Source organism: Corvus moneduloides, chromosome 1 (assembly GCF_009650955.1).
Source record: "Corvus moneduloides isolate bCorMon1 chromosome 1, bCorMon1.pri, whole genome shotgun sequence".
Lineage (NCBI taxonomy): Eukaryota > Metazoa > Chordata > Aves > Passeriformes > Corvidae > Corvus > Corvus moneduloides.
The window spans coordinates 64,212,580-64,235,021 of record NC_045476.1 but is presented as its reverse complement, the minus strand read 5'-3'; the positions used below and the strand labels follow the sequence as shown (position 1 = coordinate 64,235,021).

General features: G+C 40.1%; 2 protein-coding genes across 6 annotated transcripts; one reads left to right on the top strand and one right to left on the bottom strand.

Moving 5' to 3' along the window:
- Positions 1-80: 80 nt before the first annotated feature.
- ACBD7 (acyl-CoA binding domain containing 7) lies at positions 81-8,389 on the top strand. The gene is made up of 4 exons (XM_032113205.1): positions 81-464; positions 7,740-7,857; positions 7,959-8,021; positions 8,108-8,389. Exons 1-4 carry the CDS (start codon positions 453-455, stop codon positions 8,179-8,181), a joined length of 267 nt encoding a protein of 88 aa, XP_031969096.1. The 5' UTR covers positions 81-452; the 3' UTR covers positions 8,182-8,389.
- A 95-nt stretch (positions 8,390-8,484) lies between these two features.
- On the bottom strand, positions 8,485-22,423 carry OLAH (oleoyl-ACP hydrolase). Of its 5 annotated transcripts, none has more exons than XM_032113181.1 (8): positions 22,148-22,423; positions 21,413-21,463; positions 13,784-13,915; positions 12,017-12,155; positions 11,332-11,431; positions 10,103-10,278; positions 9,119-9,204; positions 8,485-8,878 (listed from the first exon to the last, which is right to left on the bottom strand). In XM_032113181.1, exons 3-8 carry the CDS (start codon positions 13,911-13,913, stop codon positions 8,745-8,747), a joined length of 765 nt encoding a protein of 254 aa, XP_031969072.1. In that variant the 5' UTR covers positions 13,914-13,915; positions 21,413-21,463; positions 22,148-22,423; the 3' UTR covers positions 8,485-8,744. The 5 variants fall into 5 exon arrangements, with proteins under 5 accessions (XP_031969072.1, XP_031969080.1, XP_031969058.1 ...); XM_032113189.1 differs by having other exon boundaries at positions 22,171-22,423; XM_032113167.1 differs by lacking the exon at positions 21,413-21,463.
- Positions 22,424-22,442: the final 19 nt, after the last annotated feature.

Sequence of the window (22,442 nt, the reverse complement as noted above, 5' to 3'; positions counted from 1 at the left end):
AGCTGAAGGATGAGAGGTCCCAGGTTGGCTGGGCATGGACACGGGCAGGGGCTGCGGCAGAGGTAACAGTTCCAATAACTGGGCTGGTTGCAGTTCAAATCACTCAAGAAATTCCTTTTTCAAACAAACGGCTTGGGAACCTTTCTGTATCACTGCTCTCAGCCTGGTGGCCTAATCCTCGGTGGTGTGGAAACGAGCTCAGGCTTTCAGCGGAAAGGACTGGCGGCTTAATGCTCCTGCCCCCACCGCGCCTTCCCCGGCGCTTGTCGCCGCTCAGTTGTCGCGGCGGGGCCCGGGGGGCGCGGCGGGAGTGAGTCCCTGGGGCGGCCGAGCTGAGGTCACTGGGACCGTCCCAGCGCCACCGCGACCGCGCCACCGGAGCCGAGGGGCAGACGCGCCGCGTCCCCGCCGGAGAAGGAACGAGGCCGTTCCCTGCGCATCCTCGCAGCACCATGACTCTCCAGGTACGCACTTCTGCATCTGTGAGACAGAGACGAGAGGAGAGGGATGAACTGTCCGTCTGTGTAATGCCGTGCTGGAGACTGCGGTATTTCTTCAGCATAAGGATTTTTACTGCAAAATCAAGGTTACCTTGCGGCAAGGGAAATTTGCCTAAACCCTTGACGGTTAAATAGTGCGTTACTTTTCACAAGTGGAGGGTGAGAAGCACGCTGGTTAATTTGAACTATTTCATAGGTCATGTAATATTTTGGAGCATACGTGAATTATTTTTCTTTAGGTGTGCATCTGAGTTTGCCAGGACTGAGTTAGGCATGAAAAGGCAGGTACATGCCATGTTTTTAGGATCTAGCTGGTTACTTGGAGCTATTAAGGGAGGAGGGAAACTTCTAATACTGACGCAGTGTTATATGTGCACTTGGGAAGCATAAATAATTTTTAAGGAAGAGGTGTGGTTTTTTTAGGGTGTATGCATCTTTGGACTGGTACATTTTGATGGGCTTGTGTTGTGGTAGGAGAGCTTCTACTTTCCTACCTTCTGGCTAGAGAGAGAGCTTCCTTTTACCTTCTCTCTGATCGTAGCTTTAAATAGCTGTTGAGGAAATTATTGCTGGCTTTTAGCCTCCTACCTTTGTGGGAAACTATGAATACTTCCCTTGTCTCGGCCATGCCCTGATGGATTAAGCTGTTTTTCTTCTTTAGGCTTTCCTATTATCCCTTTCACTTCAAGATTTGCAAGCTCTTTTATCCCTGTCTCATTATGTCTGTCTCTGTTTAGTTAGTGTGCATTTTGCAAAGGGTGAGCAGCACAATGCTCTGACCTAGATGCAGGGAGTGCGCTGCCAGCAGCTTAGCAATTTTCTTCTGAGCTGCAATTATGTTGAATAGCACAGAGGTTTCATTGTGCTGTATTACAGCTAAGAAGAAATCTATTTCTTCAGTAGATTGCCAAATCCCAAACGTAACGGCACCTTTGCTTAATGAATGATTGCTGAAATTATAGTTTGTTTTAATCTGCCTTGAATTCACTCTAGAAAGTGAATTTATTAGCCTGATGATTAAGCAATGAGCCATAAATCATAAGAAAGAGCTGAATGCAGTATGACATGCCGTTCCATAGCTGTATAGTTACACTTCCACATAGAAATCAGTGGTTGAAATTTTAAGATACCATACTCATTCTGCATTAGACATTACAGAGCTTTTCTGTTCACATTGGTTTGGTTGACAGCTACTAACCATATCCATAAATTTATTGAATCTAGCTGTATGGGCATGAGGACAAATGAATAAATAATGTTCTCATTAGTGAGGCTGTAAAATATTTGTAAGTTTTGCAAACTGGTAAAATATTTGCTGTAAATGAAGAATTCATTCAAGCTTTTTTCTTTGTAAAAAGGGAGTATCTGATAATAGTCTGATAATTTGTGCTTTTATCTTTAATGCACGTGTATGTTTATGTCTGTATATATTTTTATGCTTTTTATTTGATGAGTTAAAGGGAATTTTATTGGCACATGATTAAAAGGAAATTATATTTTTACAGGCTGCTCATAAGCATGTTGTGTAAGCAGGCAAATCCTAAGCAACAGTCTCTGCAGAATGATTCGCTAGAGGGGAATGAAGAAAGAAATGTTTAGTATTTAGATTTCATGTCTGCACATTTCTTGCTCTGTAAGATACACATTTGCAAATTTTTAAACTATCTTGTGATATTTTCCTATAGATGCAAATAGAATAAAATTATAGGAAGATAAGGTTACTAACTTAATGGTGTCCTTAATTTATTTTTTTATCTTTAGTCTTGTACAATATAACAGGGCTTCTGGTTCATTCCTACTGTGAAGTTGTCATGATTTAACACCACCCAGCAAATACGTACCATGCAGTCACTTGCTCACACCCCCTTCACCTACAGTGGGGTGGGGAGGAGAGATGGGGGTGGGGGGAAGAAAAGGGGGAGGAAGCAAAAACTCCTGGGCTGAGATAAGAATAGTTTGATAATTAAAAAAAAGTAAAATATAATACTGTGATACTAGTAATGAGAGACAGAGAGCGAGCATGTGCAATTAAACCCAGGAGAAACAAGTGTTACACAGTATAATTGCTCACTACCCACTGAGCAAGGCCAAGCCCATTTCCTGAGCAGCAATCTGTCCCTCTCTATCTGTCCCAGTTTATACACTGGGCATGACGTTCTGTGGTGTGGAATATCCCTTTGGCCAGTTTGGTCAGCTGTCCCAGCTGTGTTCCCCCCCTTCTCCAGCTTCTTGTGCAGCTCCTCAATTTCAGAGCATGAAACACTGAAAAGTCCTTGGCTCAGTGCAAGCACAACTCAGCAACAACCAAAACATAACAGTGTGTTATCAACATTATTCTCATCCTGAATCCAAAACACTGCTCTGTACCAGGTACTAGGCAGAAAATGAACTCTACCCTGACAAAACCAGGACAGAAGTTTAGCTCAGAAAACAACTCCAGACATGTGAAAGATTTTCACAGATTTGAATGGTCCTTGTATGTCAGTGCTGGCAGAGGCTCACATGCAGTAGCAACTTACTTAAACTTTAAACAATGCGGCAGCCTAGGTATGGTTTATTATTGATACGTATTTTAAATCTTACAGTTAACAGAGCATAAATCCTGCTTTTGTTTGCATGTGTGTGGATAATATTAAGAGGTGCCTGTGATGGAGGAGTCAGTGATAGATGTAGTCAAGAACGTCACCTTTCTGATACTTGGATCAATAATTAAATACTTATTTTAATAAAATTGTACCTATAAAAAAACCTTGAGCACTAGTCATCACATTTATTTTTGTAAGTAAATGTACATCCCTTTTATACATCTGAACCAATAGTGTGACTTTAAATGCTTTAAGGCGTGTCAAATACGTACTGTTCCAGTTTCTTTTGACCACTATTTTTAATTCATTGGTAAGGTAGTTTGTATTGCTGATTTTTGTTTCCTCTCGTTAAATGCTTCTCCATTATAAATGCTGTACATCTATTAAAAAATACTGTTGTTAGTGCGTAGCAGTTTTTGTGTAATTAGTCTCGTCTTGCTACCTTAGTACAAAACTCCCTCATATCCTAATGCTGCAGCGTCTGGAACACTGCACAGCAGTGTGGCACAGCTGGAGTGACTCAGGGGTAGGCTGGGATGTAATTCAGAGCATGTGAGTTCCTCTGCACTCCCCATGTCCTTGCCTCTTCCCTTTATGCTAAGCATAAAGTGGAACAGGCCTGTTTTCATGGAAGGATAGGCCACCTGACTGTCAAGGCATATAGTGAGGTAAAAAGTCCTATGAGCAGTCTCACAGCGACTGTGAGTTCAGACTCCTGCTTATGGCAGTGTGTCTGTCCCCTCCCTGCTCCCAGGCTGAAGGCATCCACGCTGTGCCTAAGACACATGGCAAGGTGCTTCTACCCCAAGCCCCGAATTCTCTCCCTGTACTGGTGTGACTTCCGGGCCTCAAACACGTGGGTTCACCATTCTGGGTTTGCTGCTAAAAGGAAGAATAGTGTTTATGGCCCTCAGCAATTTTTGATGAAAAATTAAAAATGAGCTTAACATCTGAACTTGTTGAAGCGTTTCAGGTGGTTGTAGGAAATCTGGGAACAGTTGCTGTGCAGAAGGAGACCAAAAGACAATACAGCATAAGAAGAAAAATAAAGATTCCAAGGCTTTCATGAAAGAAAATATTAATATTCCAAAAAAAATTCTGAGAAAGAATGCTGTGAGGCCATTTCAACATTATTGATTCAGCTTTTATATGTAGCCTAGAGCACACAATTTTGGTTTATCTAAATTACATATCACATATACACATAGCATATGAACATATTTTGAGCCTTTTGTTTTTTTATTCTAGAAAAATCCTGTATTTTTTTTCAGCACTCTCAAATACTTGGTTGGTTAAAAAAAATCTACAGTGTTCTTAAAAGAAATCAGACACAAAAAGTTGGACTTAAAGCTTCATGTTTTGCTGTGGTTCTATGGTATAGTTGCATTGTAGTAACATTGAGAATTATTTTTATTAAAACAGGAACAAACTACATAAGTAGTTACATGTTTCAGTATATAAAGTTGTAGATTTAAGAATATAATTTGGAAGTAATTTAATCTAGAATTTAGTACAGAAACTGTCAAATCATATACTTTATTGAATGACCAAGTGTCAGATCTTTAAGAAGACAAACGGCACTTGGAATCTGGCTAATTCTCAGAAGGATTGTTACATTCAAAATAGAACAGCAGCACTTCTCAGACTTAAAACAATCTTTATCCATTTTAGCACACCAATTCTTCTCTGTACTCCTCCCTCCACTAGTGGGCGTTTGGTTCAGGGAGGTCTTGGTGGGAATCTCCCATAAACCTTTGCTTGTCAGTTATGCAAACACTGAGGTCCTCACCGAGTAGGAAGATTATTTGTTAAAAAGCATCTGCATTGCTGCAGGATTTTTGTCTTTTCCTTTCATTGCACTTTAAGGGTGCTATGACCTGACAGACCTAGAGATGTGTATTGTCATCATGAATCCTTCTCATCTCATGCTCTATCAATCTACAGCTGCAGTTTAAAGAATGTTCAATATTTAATTGCTGGTTTGCAGGGAGCTAGAATGCCCTTTTAATCACACATAACGATTTTTTAAAAACATTCCTTTTAAATGCACCTCTCTGCCTGCTGCTGCTCCTTGTTGCAACTCTGGTGTTACAGATGTACATCCTCTTGTGGCGAGCCCTTTTGTTCTTAGAATACTTGTGCTTTCCCTTTGTGAGTTTCATATAGCAATTCAAAATTTGCAAAAAATTAGAAATTCCTCAGAATTTTGTTTCTGGGGAATCTCATTAGCCAAACTAAATTTCCAGACCAAAGTAAGAAGTGAATTCCATCTCAGGAGGCAGAGGTGACTCATTTGGTGGTAGAATGCACTCAGCTACCTGACTTCACCCTGTTTGCCTGCTGCTCCTGCCTTAATGCAGCCACCAGCTGGCGTGTCCTTACATTAATGAATAGGTAGTTTCATGATTCCAGGAGGGGGCCTTTCTGTGAGGAAAGATGCATGAACATCACTCTCTAATTAAATTATTACTCATTTTTCCTTCTTAAATTTAAAAACAGAAATAACCTTTCTCTTGTACTTTCTCTCTGTTTAAATACAAAATGCTATAGTGAACCAAGCTCTCATTCATATTTGCTTATTTCCATCACTTGGTCCACCCAGCACAGTCACTTGCCAAGGAGACAGGGATCAGTTAAGGAGACAAACATGCATTAGGTTTTCTTATTAAAAAAAAATCAAATCTTTCCTGTAACTAAAGGGAAAAGTGGTATAAAGAAGCACAGTACAGACTTCTGAGGTAACGCCAGCATCTGTGATTTAAACAGAGCTTCAGCACTCATGCTGAAATCATTGCTGATTTTCACACAAACTTTTAAGCTGGGGTAGTGGGTTGATGCTGGCCAGATGCCAGGCACCCATCAAGGCCACTCTCTCACTCTCTTCTGCAGATGCGCAGAGGAGAGAAAATTTAACAAAGGGTTCATGAGTTGAGGTATGGACAGGGAGAGTTTGCTCATCAAATACCATCAAGGGCAAAACAGGCTCAACTAAGAGACATCAAGTGAATTCACTGCTAACAAAATCAGAGCAGGATCATGAGAAGTAAAATAAGGCCTTAAAAACACCTTCCCCTAACCTCTCCCTCCTTCTCAGCTCTACCTCCTACCCCAGCAGCACAAGGAGACAGGGAATGAGGGTTATGGTCAGTTCATCACCCGTGGCTTCTCCCACTGCTCAGGGAGAGGAGTCCTTCCCCTGCTGCACCGTGGGGTCCCTCCCACGGGAGACAGTTCTTCTCAAACTTCTCCAACGTGACTTCATCTCACAAACAACAGTTCCCTGTGACCTGCTGCGACACGAGTCCATCCCATGGGCAACAGTCCTCCCCAAACTGCTGCAGCATGGGTCACTCTTCCATGGGGTGCAGTCCTCCAAGGACAGGCTGCTCCAGCCTGGGAGCCCCATGCTCCAGCGTGGGGCTCCTCCACGGGCTGTGGGTGGGTCCCTGCATCCTCACGGCCCTCCATGGGCTGCAGGGGCACAGCTGCTTCACCACGGTCATCACCGCGGCCTGCAGAGGAATCTCGGCTGCGGAGCCTGGAACACCTCCTCCCCCTCCTTCTCCACCAACCTTGGTGTCTGCAGAGTTGTTCTTCTCACATGTTCTCACTCTGCTCTTCTCTAGTCATAATTAAAACTGCAACATAACTTTTGTTTATCTTTCTTCTTAAAGCTGTTTTCACAGAGGCGTTACCACCTAATAGGCCCAGCCTTGGCCAGCAGCACATCCATCTTTGGAGCCACCAGGAACTGGCTCAGCTGGATATTTTGGAAGCTTCTGGCAGCTTCTCATGGAAGCCACCCCTGTAGCCCCCCCCACTACCAAAACCCAGGCCATGCAAAACCAATACAATTGGTTTTGTACAGGATATACTGCGCTTCTGCAAACACAGATCCAACTTAAAAGCTAAAATAATTGTTGAAACCAGCATATAGCATGTTAAAGTGGTTGTATCTTTTTGCATTAGAGTAGTGCAGTGACCTGATGGGTCTGTGGTCACTGTACGAAATCTGTCTCTGAAATGTCCTGGGCATGAAACAGAACCCCAAACCTTAGCCTGAGACCTGCTTTATAGAGAGAATAGCTACAGCCTCAGGTTGATGCGTGTAATTCACAGTGATGAAAGGAGCAAATTTACACTTAACTCTGGTGCTCTCCTGTGTTTCAGAGTTGGGTGTGGAAGGTGGTCCTGGCAGTAGCTCATCTCCATGAGGTTCCTCTGTGCCAGCTGTTAGTCACCTACTTCCCTGTCAGCAGAGCAGTGGAAATGGAGGGTGAACTGGGCAGCACCCCTCAGAGAGGATTTGAGCTCCCCTGCTTGAGCCAACACAGTGCAGGAAGGCCCAAAATGGTTGAGAGATTACTGTGGGGTGTAAAGTTCAGTGAATACTTTCATACCTGCAGTGTGACTGTAAAAGACAAATACACCACATAAATTGTGAAGGCTCCTTGCCCCTATCAGCCATGCAAGCCTATATCCCTTTCCTAACAATGTACACATTTATGAAGCTCCTTTCATGGGAAAAAGCCTTGTCTGACCACTAAACCCAAGTGAGTAATTGAGAATATCTAATGATACTACTGTGTCTTATACCTCATGTTTTAAATACACCCTTTCCAAAGAGAACTAACACTTTCTGTTCTTTTATCAGGCTGACTTTGATGGTGCTGCAGAAGATGTAAAAAAATTAAAAACAAGACCAACTGATGAAGAACTGAAGGAACTATATGGATTGTACAAACAGGCCACTGTTGGAGATATTAATATTGGTATTACTATGTATACTTCACATTTACTCACATATCTTGATAATCAAGCTAATGTTATGTAAATCTGCATGATAACCAAAGCTATGCATTTATTTTGGCAGAATGTCCAGGAATGCTAGATTTGAAAGGCAAAGCCAAATGGGAAGCATGGAACCTGAAAAAAGGTGTTACACCAATTAAATTTACATCCTGTATCAAGTTTATAGGATGACAAATGAGGAAAGATAATGACTCCTACTTTTCTTTGCAGGTTTATCAAAGGAGGATGCCATGAATGCCTACATCTCTAAAGCAAGAGCAATGGTAGAAAAGTATGGGATCTAGAATATTCAAAATAATTCCCACTACTAATTAACTCTTCAGTAGCTAATGAACTAACTCTGTTGAGAAAAATGCAATACTAACTTCTTATTGTGCAGTCTGATACTAATAAATTTTAAGCATAAGCTGTTTGACTGTAAAGGGTATTTACATATATAATATATTTTTAGCTTATATCTTAATCTAAATAAATTTGAACTGAATAAATTAAGCCTTCTGTGAGAATTGTGGATTTTTTTGGGTATTAAATTATATTTAGCATTCTGACAGGAGCAGACAAACAGAGAAGCTCTAACAGTAAAATAACATAGACATAATTTTTTTGCAAACAAGGTTATGGAATAAAGTGAAGAGTTTGTACACATGCAAGAGAAGGAGGAGAAGATGAAACCTTTTTTAAGACCCAAAACCATTGTTTGTTTTCAAAAAAATCAGGAAAACTCCCCATTTTAAAGGATTACAGAGGAGGAACAGAACAACTTCTAGGCATAACTGTAAGCAATGTTCAGAAAGAATGACTTACTACAAATTGCAGTGGACTAACATTCTGCTATTGAGGGAAATACTCATAGACCAGCATTTTCTATGCATCTTGTTATGTGTTTCGTCAAGAATGTTTGATTAGATGGTTCCAGAAGATAAAAGTGACCTCCAGGAAGCTCATAAAAGGAAGTATCTCCACTCGTTAGCTCTTGCCAAGCTAAAAAAGATATTTAAAGTGCCAGAGAAATGCCAACTATTGTGATCATTTTGTATAACTATTTCAATTACTTAATAATTATTTTAAATCCCATATCAACTTTTTGGTTCATACATTGAGACTGCTCTGTTGATTTGTTTCCTTTAAGAAGGAGACAGATTCTAGAAAACTCTAATTAACAGATGCAATAAAACAAGACAATGTGTAAGTATTAAGAGGAAAACCATTGAAACGAAGTACCTTGTACATCATGTACCTCATCATCAGACCCATGAAAGCAGGTAATATCACAAGAGAAGGGGATATCCATTTCTGCCTTCTCAAATCTGTGAACATAAAAAATAGTCATAAAACATTCCATAAAATACCTGTATTTGGAATTTGCTTTCACATACAAAATAGGTTTTTTGTTCTCCTCCAGAACTTTCAGGAGTCAGATTATGCAGGACATGAGGAGAAGAAAATACTGCATCTTGAAGTTTCTTAGCTCCTTACCCTACTGCAATTAGCTCTAAAATTGTAAAGAAAAATGACCCAATAGTTAAGGGAAAAAAAGAGCTTCAACCTGCAATAAAAATTCTCACCTACAATAAATAATTGTTACCAACATATACAAGTTTTCTAATGTTTCAGCATCTTTCAGTGTCAGGTTCCTAAGACCAAAATGGGCCCCACACCCAAGAGTGTCCTTGTTTTTGCCAAGGTGAGAAGCCTTAACCACTCAGCTACATGAGCTGTCATGTAACATCCAGTGGGGACAGCAGTTAGGACAGAGGAAGCCGGTTGCTGTCTGGGTGCCCAGAACACAGGAATTCTTTTCTTCTGGTTAGGCTAGAGGACCTTGGATCAGGAGACTGAATGCAGTGTTCCTGAAGCACAATCAGCTGAGATTGTTAACCTCAGAAAACAATAGAAGACGCAAGAATACTCCCTTTTAGTAGCTGCTGACTTTGGATCCTCAGTAGAACCATAATTCTACCATGTCAATACTGCAGTAACAGTTGTGGTTGTTGCAGTATGCAGTGTTTCTTCTAGAGTTTAAATAGTAGAAAACAAATAGAAAAGCACACAAAGGATAAAAACTAAGTTTACTATTTCTTATTCTTTTCATAACAAAAAATGAGAACAAATTACGAAGAAAGAAAAAAGAAAACCTGACACGATCAGACAGAAGTAAAAATGTAAAATACAAATATGAAAGTAATACAAAGTTGTAAAACTTACAAAAATGTCTGAAGAACTCCAAAGTCTTCTCTGACAGTAAGCACCATTTGTTTCAGAATGTCTTCATTATGCTGAAGCTCAGAAGGAATTCCTCCTAGAATCTGTAGCCGTGCAATAACTTCCTCATCTTTTGCATCAGATACGGGTAAGCTTCTCAGAGCACGGAATCCTTCAGACTGTCAGTACCAAACAAAACAGATCAGGTGTTGTATATAATATACTTAAAATAATCTTTCCATTAAAATGATTTTGGTAAAAAGTACAATAATTTTTCATCTCCAAAATATGATGGCTGATTAGTTTAACATTCACAGAGAACACTTCATGGAAAGGGTTAGTAGACTGTGTTTACTGAAATCAAAAATTATGAGTGAGCCAAGTACTCTCTACTTCTGAAACTTCCACAGACAAATAACTGTTAGTATTATTTTGTTCAAGTTTGACTCTTACTATTGAAATGCAACTAGTAAAATAATCTAGGAAAGAAAAACGCAGCACTGGACATAACCCTGGCTAATGTAGGACTGAAGAGTGAAGAGACCAACTGACTATGGAAATTTGCAGCAATTGCTTCCATGAATCACTAGCTAACAATTGCTTCCATGAATCACTAGTTCATACTCAGGACTGCTAAGAAGCCTTAGCTTCAGCAGAAACTGAAGAACAGAAATAGCAAATACTGTCTGAGAACAGGACTGGAAAAATGCCACTTCACTGCTGTTTTTCTGAGAAAGACTAGCAGAACTAGAAGAACCTCAGAAGAAACTGATTAAAAATCCTACAAAGAATGAGGAGAAAGAAAAAGATTGAACAAATGTACTGAGGGCTGATGCAGCAGGTTTATGAAAAATGAGGTCAAGACAGTTATTTCACATGTTACAGAGTAAGGAGGACCACTTATTATTTTGGTTTGATTACTTTTGAGTTTTAAACCAAAGGCCATAGTAAATAACACAATATTCAAAAAAGTTTAGTTTAAGGATTAGTTAGTTTAAGCATTAATTAGTTCAAGCATTAGTTTAAGGAGGTTGTTCTCTCAAGGCTAAAGTTAGCAGCAGTGAATATTATGTATTCTGCATCTATCCCAGAACACTTTTCTCTCATAGATTCTGAAGAAATGTTTATTTTGTATTAAAACTACTCTGCATACCATACTGTAAAATATTATTTTTACCCTTGATAGCTAATTTACAGTTCTGTTTCATAATGTTAATGATTCCATAACTTACGTGTGGGGCATGTCCCTCTGATATGAAAAGATGGACCGGCTCCAGTCCGTACTTTTCTTTCAAATGAAGTGCAACTGCAAAACTCACGTAAGATCCAAAACTGCAGCAAAAAGATAAATTAAAGCAAAGTATGCAAAAAAATACATGAAAACTGGAAAATAAAAACGTAATTTAAATTTCAGTGCTAATTGGCTATCTTGAACAGTTGCTGAAACCATGTAAGATATGCAGATTACAATTATATTAAATTGACATGAAGTATATTCCTACGCAGTCTAATTTTGTAAATAAGACCTTTTCTTAGTCTTGCTTTTAATTGTCTCCTTAATTTTCAGTAAGAACAGTTATTTTGAATACTTGAGACTAAGCAATCTTCAAAATCTGTGTTTCATGAATGGTTCACCCCCTTCATTCATATAGATCAAGCACTGTCACAAATATTAACAATAAATGCAATTATAATTGATTAGAAACACATGTTCAGATGTTGTGCCTGAAGGTATAAGTAAATAAATAACTAGAGTCTTGGAGAGCAACTGCATGTTTTAGGATGGCTTGACAGAAGATCCTTGCAGAAGCATATTTTCCTAAAGTTTTTGCAAATAAAAACAAGTAACTCTCTACTCCTAGAGCTCAGAAATAGAAGCTCCTTCACTAGGGTATCTAAAAATGTATATTTTTTTACCTGTGACCAAAAAATGCAAATGGTTTTTCTTTCAATTCTTTTAACAAAACATTTGTAACTTCATTAACTATGCTTGTCATGTCTTTTGCAAAAGGCTCCTCAAGACGAGTTTCTCTTCCAGGAAACCTTATAGAGCACACTGCAGAAGAGGCGGGGGAAGGGAAGGAAAAGAATTACAGTTATTTAAAATGGATACAGTAACATAACTTTAATTAAAATTATTCTGCAGAATATATATACTATTTGAATTTAATCCTTCTTACAGTTGATATTGTGCACTTGCTTGCTATTGCTACTACTGTGATATAATCCTGTAAGGGATTAGGTTTCCACCCCTTCCTTTAGTCACCAATGTTGCCCCTCCAGCTGATTTGATTGATAAATGCCTTGGGTCAGAATGCACAAGATCCTGATTTCAGCTGAGGTTTGAAAGCAACTTTATTGTCACAAGTTTTAATAACAATCAAAAATTCATCAATTTCAATAATAGTAAGTTTGAGAGTTGTGTAAAGTACATCCTTTCAAGGGCAGCATTAGTAAGTGAAACTGTATTAGAATTGTACAATCCCTGTTTTCTTCTTTGTCAACTCTTCAGCACCGCTCATTGGCAAATGTGGAATCATAGTGCAAATTGGTGGACATTTGTATTTATAGTTATATTTATAGTTATTTATATAGAAGAAAATTTTACATGTTTTTACTATTTTCCCTTCAAAATTGAGGGTTTTCCTCTCACTGTTTAGTGAAAGTAAGGAATGAATAGATCAGAAAAAAATGTTGATTTTCTCAAATCTCCTTGACATCATGCATACTGCCAGTTACACAGAAGTAACGGGTCAGACAAAAAAGTATTTTAGAAAAGACAGAATAAACCACAACCTAATACCATAGATAGCAATACAGAAAAGTTTACATCTTCTATACTTTCTGCAGAAACCATCTCTGAAAGAGCATGCTGTGCCCTGATTTTATTCATCTGTGTCTGCAGTTGGTCCTAGGCCATTTCCTTAGTAACCGTCTTGTAAATAGTTCCAGTGGACAAAAACTTTTTTATTTCTTCGGTTTTTTCCCTAATTTCAAGAAAAATTCAATGTGCAACTGCTTACCTGAAATTATACATGCATTTAGAGGACCAGTAAAACTGCAATGGCAATGCTCATGAATATGAAATTATTTTTTTCTTTGTGGAAGGTCTGGAAAATGGCCTTGATTCCTCTTCAAATAGGTCAAGCAATGGATCTTTTTAGTGCTGATATATCTTGTGAGCAATAAGAATTACTTATAGTGTAACTGAACGTCATTTCAGTGTTATAAAATTCATAGATTAAATTTCAGTTTTGATACAAGAAGTGCAAACACTGGCTAACAGATGCTTTGTGCAGCCTCTCGACATTAGAAAAGTTCTCATCTTCACTGTTAACCTTGCTGAAGACTGGCTTATCCACAATATGCAGTGTACTGCTGTTTCTGAATCATACCAATAGTTTCTGAAGCAGTCAAACATACTATACTATATATATTGTGAAATGTAGCTCTGAGCATATAATTTTTTCACCCAATCGAATATAATTTGATTCAAGGTGGTACACAAAATGTAGCCTCATGGAAATGCTAACTCCTAATGAATGCTAGTTCCTTCCTTTCTGGAGAAGACCCACTGGATAAAGATTGTGGTGCTCTCAAGATTATTATATTCCATGTTAAAAACTTGGCTATCATGTATTTTAGAAATCCTTCACTTCTACTCTAACTACAAAAATGACTAACCTTCAATTGAGTCGTTGAAGAGTTTGCCCCACTGAGCAAGTTGCAAAGCTCCACCTCCAGCCCACGGAAAGCAAATCAGTCTAAAGAGAGCATCTGGCCTTTTGTGTACACAAGCAATCAGCTTTTCCATTTCTGGAAAAAAACCAAAAAAACCAAGAAAACAACACATCATTCTAGAACAAGACTCTTCAGATATAGGAAAATTAGAGTGAATTAAGACTAAATTGAAACAATAGGGTGCAATATTTTCTGTCATCAGAACTGCTTGTGCTACAATACCTATCTGTTAGACATGAGGTGATCTTCCTACAACACTGTAAACCATTTATATATTGTATATCATTTATAAATGATGGCAGAATACTATTGGGCAATATCCTTAGCTAATATTTGCTCAGTCACTGACCGCAACAAACATTACCAGCAGCAAAATAAATTGATAAGGGACTTCTTCCATCTGAAGATATAGAAAATATAAGGACCACCTAGTTCAATGTTCTCTCTACCACAGTGGTAAAATAGATGTCTAGGGAACAGCAGGATGTAGTTTCTTTATATATATAAAATGTCTATGAATTACTCTTTCACATATTTTTCCAGTCTCCCCTTGAACAGTTGGCATCCACGACATCCTCTTGCAATGAGTCGCACAGCTCCACTATCTGATGCATGAAGAATGATGCCCTTGTTTTTCATCTCACTCATACAAATTCATTTGATGTACACAGGGCAGTGCAGTAAAGAGAGTGAATAGTGCACCTCTCAGGGTTTGCCACTGAGCATTTCTGAGCTCTGCTGTCATATTGTCTCAGCCCTCAAACATTTCTTTATCCTGAATGAAAAGGCCTGGCTGTGTTAGATATCCTTCAAATCCATCATCACTGCCTACCTCTGGACTTCTAGTTTTGTTATATTCTATTGAGATGGTGGAGTAACCAGAGCCACGTCCAACTTTATCACAACAGCTTTGGTAGTTTTGCTTAGTGACTGACAGAAGTAACAGCTGAAGCAAGATTTGTAACTACTTCTTCCTTCTTGCTGAGAAGAAACAATAGCATTGAAGATGCCAAGTGCATTGTCTCTAGCATCAGATACTGCTTTTACTATCTGAAGAAAAAAGCAATTCTCAATCATTTTTATTCTTCTTTCCCAGTTTTCCTGTCCTTTATTCTGGCTGATTAGATTTGTGGATGTAAATACTGAAGTGACAAAGTAGTATTGATAGCCTATCAGGCTGCGCTCAGTCAAAAAAACCCGGGAAACATGTGCTTGGTGAAGATATATTAATTAGAAATATATGATAGAGAATTTTTATAAAAAGTTTTCTGCACCCATTAGAACAAACTCTCATGTTCTTGTTAAAAAGATTGAAAAAAAAATACTGATTAGGGGATAGCAAGCAGCAAAATTCCATTTCCAAAATGCTGCGTATCATTAAGGGTATTATTTCTTGCCTTGAATATAGCTCAGTATTTGCAAGGGCTGACTCACCATAAAATACACCTGTATGCCTACATGCAATCTTTTTCACCTGCACAAAAAGTTTGAGAAATGCAACCAGATCACGATAGGCAACAATTCCGACTTATATCAAAACTACACAAACAAGACAAAAGAAAACTGACCCAAATATTGCTGGTTGCTTGATTTTCATGTATGTTTGAACTGGAGAGTTTGTGAATATTTGTTACGAATCACTTCAAAGACACATTAAGAAGAGCAAGACACACAAAAAAACCCCAAAAAAACCAACCCAACAAAAAACCAGAAAACAAACCAAAAAAAAGTCTCAAAAATCACTGGGTATGTGAGCCTAAAGCAGCTGAAGAATACTGACACTGATGCTACAGAAGACATAACTCCTCTGGTGGATTTTTAGCTTCAGTACAATTAGTTCCATTTACACAGTCACTTCTTCCAGAAAAATACACAAAAAGCTCAAACATTTCTGAAGCCAATGTTTTAACTTGGCAGTCAAATAGCAAAAGAAAAATCTCTTCTCAAACTATTCCAGAGGTGACACAGAAATCTCAAGCATGATAAAGTACATTTAATCAAAGTCTTTAAATTATTTAAAGGTACATTAATGGTTACTGAAATCTTTCCCACTTTAAACACTTTTAAATATTGCTTTATTCCATCGCCATCCAGCTTACTTTAGGTACAAATACCTGAACAGTCAGGAAGACCACTAGTGCCAGGCAATGACAGCCTGAGGGTGGCTCCACTTCTCAGTGCTGCACATCAAGAAGCTGCAGACACCTGCTTTTAAGTCTTTTCTAGGCTTAAGGGGAGGAGCCCCACCACAAAAACAAACAAACAAAAAAGGCACAAACTGAGGCATGCAGCATCCCAAAAGGGAGACAGAAGCATCATGTGTTAGAGGTGACACACGGCATTTGGCAGAAATACAAGAAAGGCACACCGCACTAATCGCAGTGAATGAAACAGCACAGGCTAGCATGCCCATGACAGTACACAAGTTGTAGCAGCTTTCATACACAGAGACACACAGCCTTGCTGACAAAAAAGCTGCATAAATAGAAAAGCCAGCCTTTTGTAAGAACTATGTCCAGAAGTACAGCACTCACACCTAGGCTGGAGAGTTTTACAGGGGTCTGAAAATGCTGCTGTAGAAGACCACCACCTGATTTGATTAAACCACTGCATTTGGTTAGTGGACCAGTTGTCATTTCTGCAAACTGAAAGACATAGCAGTGTATGAACTACACACTGTGGTTACATACGATAATTTCACGTTAGATATCCTTTATGCTCCTGGCAATCAGATGAACTATCAGTAACCTAAAACACCAGTATATTTTACAACTGCATTTGCAATACTAGGAAGACTGACTTTTTTCCCCCCTTTGACCTTACTTTGTTTTATGCCAAAACCAGCTTTCAGGAGAATATGGATTATCTTTTCTCTTATCATAAAAACTTCCCTTGTTGTGTTCCCCCATATGATGATGTAATCGATGTATTGCAGGTGTTCTGGAGCCCCACCCTTTTCCAGCACAGTCTGGATCAGTCCTGATAGGGAAACATGTCATTGAGCATGAACTGGCAGGACTGATCAAGAGAGCTTTAAAATAGAATTGATGGGGAAAGCTGAAGGTTGGAATAGCATCAACTAAGGGTGGCAGTGCTAATGGAAACACACCATGGGATTACCTTGGAAATCTTCTTTTCGGGGCTTAGGATTTCACAAGTACTGGTCAATCTTTAAGAACCACCTTTTGGAAGCACAGGAACAGGCAATTCCTCTTTTTTCCTCATTTTTTACAAGACAGGAGAGCAGCTGAAAGAATTGGATTATATTATTTCCAAAACTATATTTTCCTCTGCTTTCATCTATTGGCCTTATACCTGAGATCTAACTTAGACCTATTATAACAAAGAGAGGATACATAAGAATTCTTCTGCATAATCAAGATGTTCCTGGACTGTAAACTTTTCAAGTGAAACAAGCTTTTATTTTATTCCCTATAAATTTTAAGTTAGATGTGTGATCTGATGAATTAATGGCAGAAAAATATATTTTAGAGTGTTCACAGTCAAAAAGAATGTTTCTTTCTTAAACTGTTGGCAAAAAAATGGCTCAGTGAGTGAAAAAAGAACCCCACTGAATTTTAAGAAAGTATTTCTTGGCTTTTGTCTCTTCACATTTAGAATAAGCTGAAAATAAAATTCTAGTTTGATAAAGAGCTGTATAAAAGATTAAAAGAGCCATCATTTAAATCACAGAAGAACTTAGGTTCAAGGGGACTTCTAGAGATAATATAGTCCAAATCTTCTCTCTTTAGGTGTTGAGTATCTCCAAGGATGGCGACTCTACAACCTCCCTTGGTAACCATGTTCCAGTGTTCAATCATGACTCATAGTGAGGACATTTTTCTTTCTGTCTATATCCTTGTTGTCCCTTGTATCCACAAGTCTTTTGTCTTTTTGCACAGTACATCCAAGAAGAGTCTGGCTCTGCCCATCCTCTGCATATCTGTAGCGGGATTCCTTGCAGAACAGGGGCATATGATACCCCTGGAAAGACTGGACAACCCTGGGTTGCTGAGGAAAAGCCCCTGAACAGGCCCCTGGCTGCAGGCAGCCCTGAGAGTCCTTGGCAAGGTATACACTGGTTGGCTCCCCCGCTGATTAGAGGCCGTCTAGAGGGACTGGGCGTGAATCTTTGCAAAAGTAGATATAAGCTTGCATAGTTGAACAACAAATGGAGAACAATGCTCAAATTGTATCGGTATATGTGTCGTTTATCTGTCTAGCCCCCCAAAACATATCCTTCTATTAGGTAGGTGAAGACATCTTCATTTGGCACTCCCCTCTTAAGACAAAACCAATTATCTCAGACTCTCCTTGTACACCACCCACTCCAGTCACAATCGCAGGGAACGCTGCCACACTGACTTCAGTATTGCAACATCCTTCTAATACAGCAGAATTAAAAATGGTCACAGAAGTAGTATACCGAAGAAATTTTGGATTATTTTTCAAACATGTTTCTGAAACAGGCTTTCAGGGCATGAAGAACTTTTTACATTAGCTTTATTCATTGTCATGGCATCACCTTATAGTAGGTGGACAAGTACAATTGAAAATACTAGCGACAACAAAACTGCTTTTGCACTGACCAGCTGCTAGGACAAATGGACCAACAGCCCCACCGTGCAGGGAACAGAAAGCCAAAGGTAAAGAAATACCAAGTACTTGCAGCACAGGGCTGCAAGATATTTCCCCAAGGAAAATATATTCCATAGCACACAGTCTAGAAATCCATGGAATGAGTCTTTGTCAATTGCAGGAGTGTGGTATTTGCCAGTAGGGCAGTCCAGGACCAAAGAGACCTCTCAGGTATCCAGGCACTTGCAAACCCTACATAGTAGACCCACGTCATTTGTGCATACGTGACTTAACCCCTTGTCTGCAGATTCTGGAAGCCAGGGAAAAAGCAACCCTATCCCCAGATGGCAAGTAGATCCAAGTCTACTTACAAAATTTAGATTTAAGGTAGTCCATTCACCTCCCACCAATAAGCACAGAAGTGGAATAGCGTGCCTGGGAGTCAAATGATCCACTTCATGGTAGGTATGGAGTCTGTTATCAAAGCTGCTGGATTGCTTACGGCAATAGGCACGCATCTGAGACACCTGGCTGGGAACATGGGAACTTTAACAAGGCCGGGCATTGACAATTTGGTGTCTGCAATCCTATAATAACAGAGCTGTCTGGCTGTAGGACAGTGACAGTTAGGCAATGTAATCCTCTACTGACTTTATCTTCACAAGAGAAACAGTTTGTGCAACTGACAGACACCAACATGTCTCAATGTCTTAAAACATTGTGATACAGTTGAAATTTTTTACTTCTGCATCTTACACATTCCTGTATCACACACGTTTGGTTACATTCAGTATTCAAATCATCCTTTAAAAACGTTAAAAAAATATGTTTTCTAGGGTAGGCACTTAGGCTTTCTGGAAAATTACAGGTTTACGAAAAGAGGTGTCCAGTTAGAGAGAAAACACATCTGCTATATGCACTCAAATGTTTAGCACAGGTTTTTGAGGATAATGGATTTATATCCCTGAAAGTTTTCATACTCAGCAAAAAGCAGTGGTGTGATCTTCCATTTAAGACAGCAAAATACATAAATCACAGGAAAAAAAAACGTGGGAAGCCATATCTCAGTAGCTTCTGAGTTCAGGAAAACACTGGTCTTTGCTTCTTGAAAAATAAAGACTAAGGCAATCCTTCATCATTATACCTAGACCCTAGAAAATATTGGAAAAAGGTATGGAGCATACTCATCTTATTAGTCATATTTTTCCCAGTAACATATCTCTCATGGCTACACTTTTAGCAGACTATATTTGAAACAGGCTAATGTCATTGTTAACATCTAAAAGCTGATGATGAAAAAAAATTTGTATGTCATTACCAACTGAAATCCTGTCCTCCAGAAAGCTGTTTACCCATTCCTTTACTCAGTCTTGAAAAAAAAATCTAGGACATTATTACAGAGAAACTTATTTGTGGAACACTTGCCTCTGATAAGCTCAACGCTTCCCTAGTGCAAAATAATTGAACTAAACATTAAAGTCACACAACATGCATTCCCGACATGGACTTTTACTACTTAAACTGCCAGGGTGTTGAAGCTGCCAAATATACAGACCATGCATATGCTTCAAAAACAAACACAACAAGGAGCAGTATAATCTCCCCTCCTTTCCTACTGTTTCTGATGCCAGCCTAGTTCTGCTTTGGTACAGCCACATAACCTTTGCTCAGATTTTTGAGGAAATCATTCAATTGAGAGAAAGACCTCTAAAGAAATCCATAGAGTTGAGTTGTGAAAGGGAAAAGGGATAAAACTAGAGATAAAGGCTGCAGAGATGGCACCAGGCAAGTAGCTCAACAATTACAAGGAAAGACATCAACATGGAAAGATAATTAACATCTCAAGAGAAAAAAATTAGTTGGAAGATTTCAACCTCCTGTTTAGTATCTTTATTGATAATCTGGATGAGGGGATTGAGTGCACCCTCTGTAAATTCACAGACAACACCAAGTTGGGTGGGAGTGTTGATCTGCTGGAGGTCAGGAAGGCTCTGCAGAGGGATCTGGACACGGTGGATCAATGGTCTAAGGCCAGTGGTATGAGATTCAACAAGACCGAGTGCTGAGTCTTGCCCGTGGGTCAAAACAACCCCATGCAGCGCTACAGGCTTCAGGAAGAACTCAGTACAGAAAGTGGAGGGATGAAGGAGGAATGGAGGAACGTTTTGAGTGATGGTGTTTGTCTTCCCAAGTACCTGTTACATGTGACAGATCTCTACTTTCCTGGGGATGGCTGAACACCTGCCCATAGGAAATAGCGAATGAATTCCTTGTTTTGATTTGCTTTAATGTGTGCCTTTTGCTTTCTCTACCCACAATAAACTTTTACTCATCTGATCCTCTCCCTGATCCCACTGGCGAGGGAGTGAGTGAGCAACTGCATGGGCTTGGTTGCTGGCTGGAGTTAAACCACGACCGTAGGTAATGGGAAGCCATTTTGGCAGCAAAGGCAGGTAGTAACAAAGAAGCAAACAGAAGGTGCCACTGCTGCAGACACAAAGAGGAAAGAAGTCATGGAACATGGTGACATTTTGTTCTGAATATGGCAGATTATGTCACAGAATTTTTTTTTTTTTAATGACTCTGGGCTGAGCCATAGCTCTTCAACACATACCACCCAGGTACTCATGCAGGTGTCAGAGACCCCTTCAATGTGCCAAATAGCAGTATTGGCAGGAGTCACTGAAAGTAGAGACCTTGTTAACCATGGCAAGTAGGGCCTCACATGTCCTTCCCAGTACAAATGCTGTTTCACCATGTAGTGAAATGTTTGCTCCAGCATGTGAAGACTGCTCCAAATCCCACCCAATTACTCTGGTTGCTGCTTACTCCCACTCCAGTGGAGTGGCAAGTCACACTCCACAAGCATCTCTCCCACACACCATTTTAACAAGCGGCACAGAAACCCAGCAGTCTAGCTCAGACCTGCGCCACAGAAATGCCCTTGCAGATTCCTTAGCTATTGCCCACCCACAAAGCAGTTGGGCCACTTACCCTGGGTGAGGAGTCCCCCCGGCCAGCCACAGCTTGCATGTGGTCTCAGTCCTGCTAAGGACACCAGTGGAGTTAAGAGCACAGCCCAGGAGGAACAGCAGCTGTGAAGAAGAGCCCCTGCCTCCAGTGCAGCCCCAGCTGCACTTTCTCCCCATGTCACAGATCCTGAGTTCTAAGGATCACTGAAGTCCAACTCCTGACCCTGTGCAGGACATCCCAAAAGTCACAACATGTGCCTTAGAGCATCTTCCAAATGCTTCTTGAACTCTTGAACAGCCAGGCTTGGTGCTGTGACCGATTTGCTACGGAGCCTGTTCCAGCGCCCAACCACCCTCTGGGAGAACCTTTTCCTAATACCCAATCTAAACCTCTCCTGAGCCTCAGGCCATTCTATTGTTTCCTGTCACTGTGCACCACAGAGAAAAATCAGTGTCTGCCCCTTCTCTTCCCCTCACAAGGAAGTTGTAGGCTGCAATGAGGTCTCCCCTCAGACTGAAGCGATCAAGGGACCTCAACCGCTCTTAATGTGGCTTCCCCTCTAGGTCCTTCACTATTTTCATAGCTCTCCTTTGGAAGCTCTCTAATAGCTAAAAGTCTTTCTTATATTGTGGCTCCCAAAACTGCCCCCAGCACTCAAGGTGAAGCTGCCCCAGCGCAGAGCAGAGCGGGACAATCCTCTCCCTTGCCCGGCTGGCGATGCTGTGCCTGATACCAGGACACGCTTGGCCGTCCTACCTGCCAGGGCACTGCTGATTCACATTTAAATTTCCATCCACCAGGAACTCCAGGTCGATGGAAATGAGGTCTCCAGCCTCTCACTCCCCAGTCTGTACGTACGTCCAGGGTTGCCCTCTCCCAGGAGCAGAATCCGGCACTTGCCCTTATTAAACTTCCCACAGTTGGTGACTGTTCAGCCCTCCGATTTGTCCAGGTCTCTCTGCGGGGCCCGTCTGCCTTCGAGGGAGTCAACACCTCCTCCCCATTTCAAACTGCCCTTTTATTGACACCCCGCTGCACGCCCCCAGAGCGC

Excerpts from the sequence above, each read along its gene's own strand:
- ACBD7 (XM_032113205.1), top strand. Across the intron at positions 7,858-7,958 it reads TGTTGGAGATATTAATATTG|AATGTCCAGGAATGCTAGAT; the intron begins GTATTACTATGT and ends TTATTTTGGCAG. Across the intron at positions 8,022-8,107 it reads AGCATGGAACCTGAAAAAAG|GTTTATCAAAGGAGGATGCC; the intron begins GTGTTACACCAA and ends TTTTCTTTGCAG.
- OLAH (XM_032113181.1), bottom strand. The coding sequence starts at position 13,913 with ATGGAAAAGCTGATTGCTTGTGTACACAAAAGGCCAGATGCTCTCTTT. Across the intron at positions 11,432-12,016 it reads TTTGCATTTTTTGGTCACAG|TTTTGGATCTTACGTGAGTT; the intron begins GTAAAAAAATAT and ends TTTTTGCTGCAG. Across the intron at positions 9,205-10,102 it reads GGAGTTCTTCAGACATTTTT|ATTTGAGAAGGCAGAAATGG; the intron begins GTAAGTTTTACA and ends TTATGTTCACAG.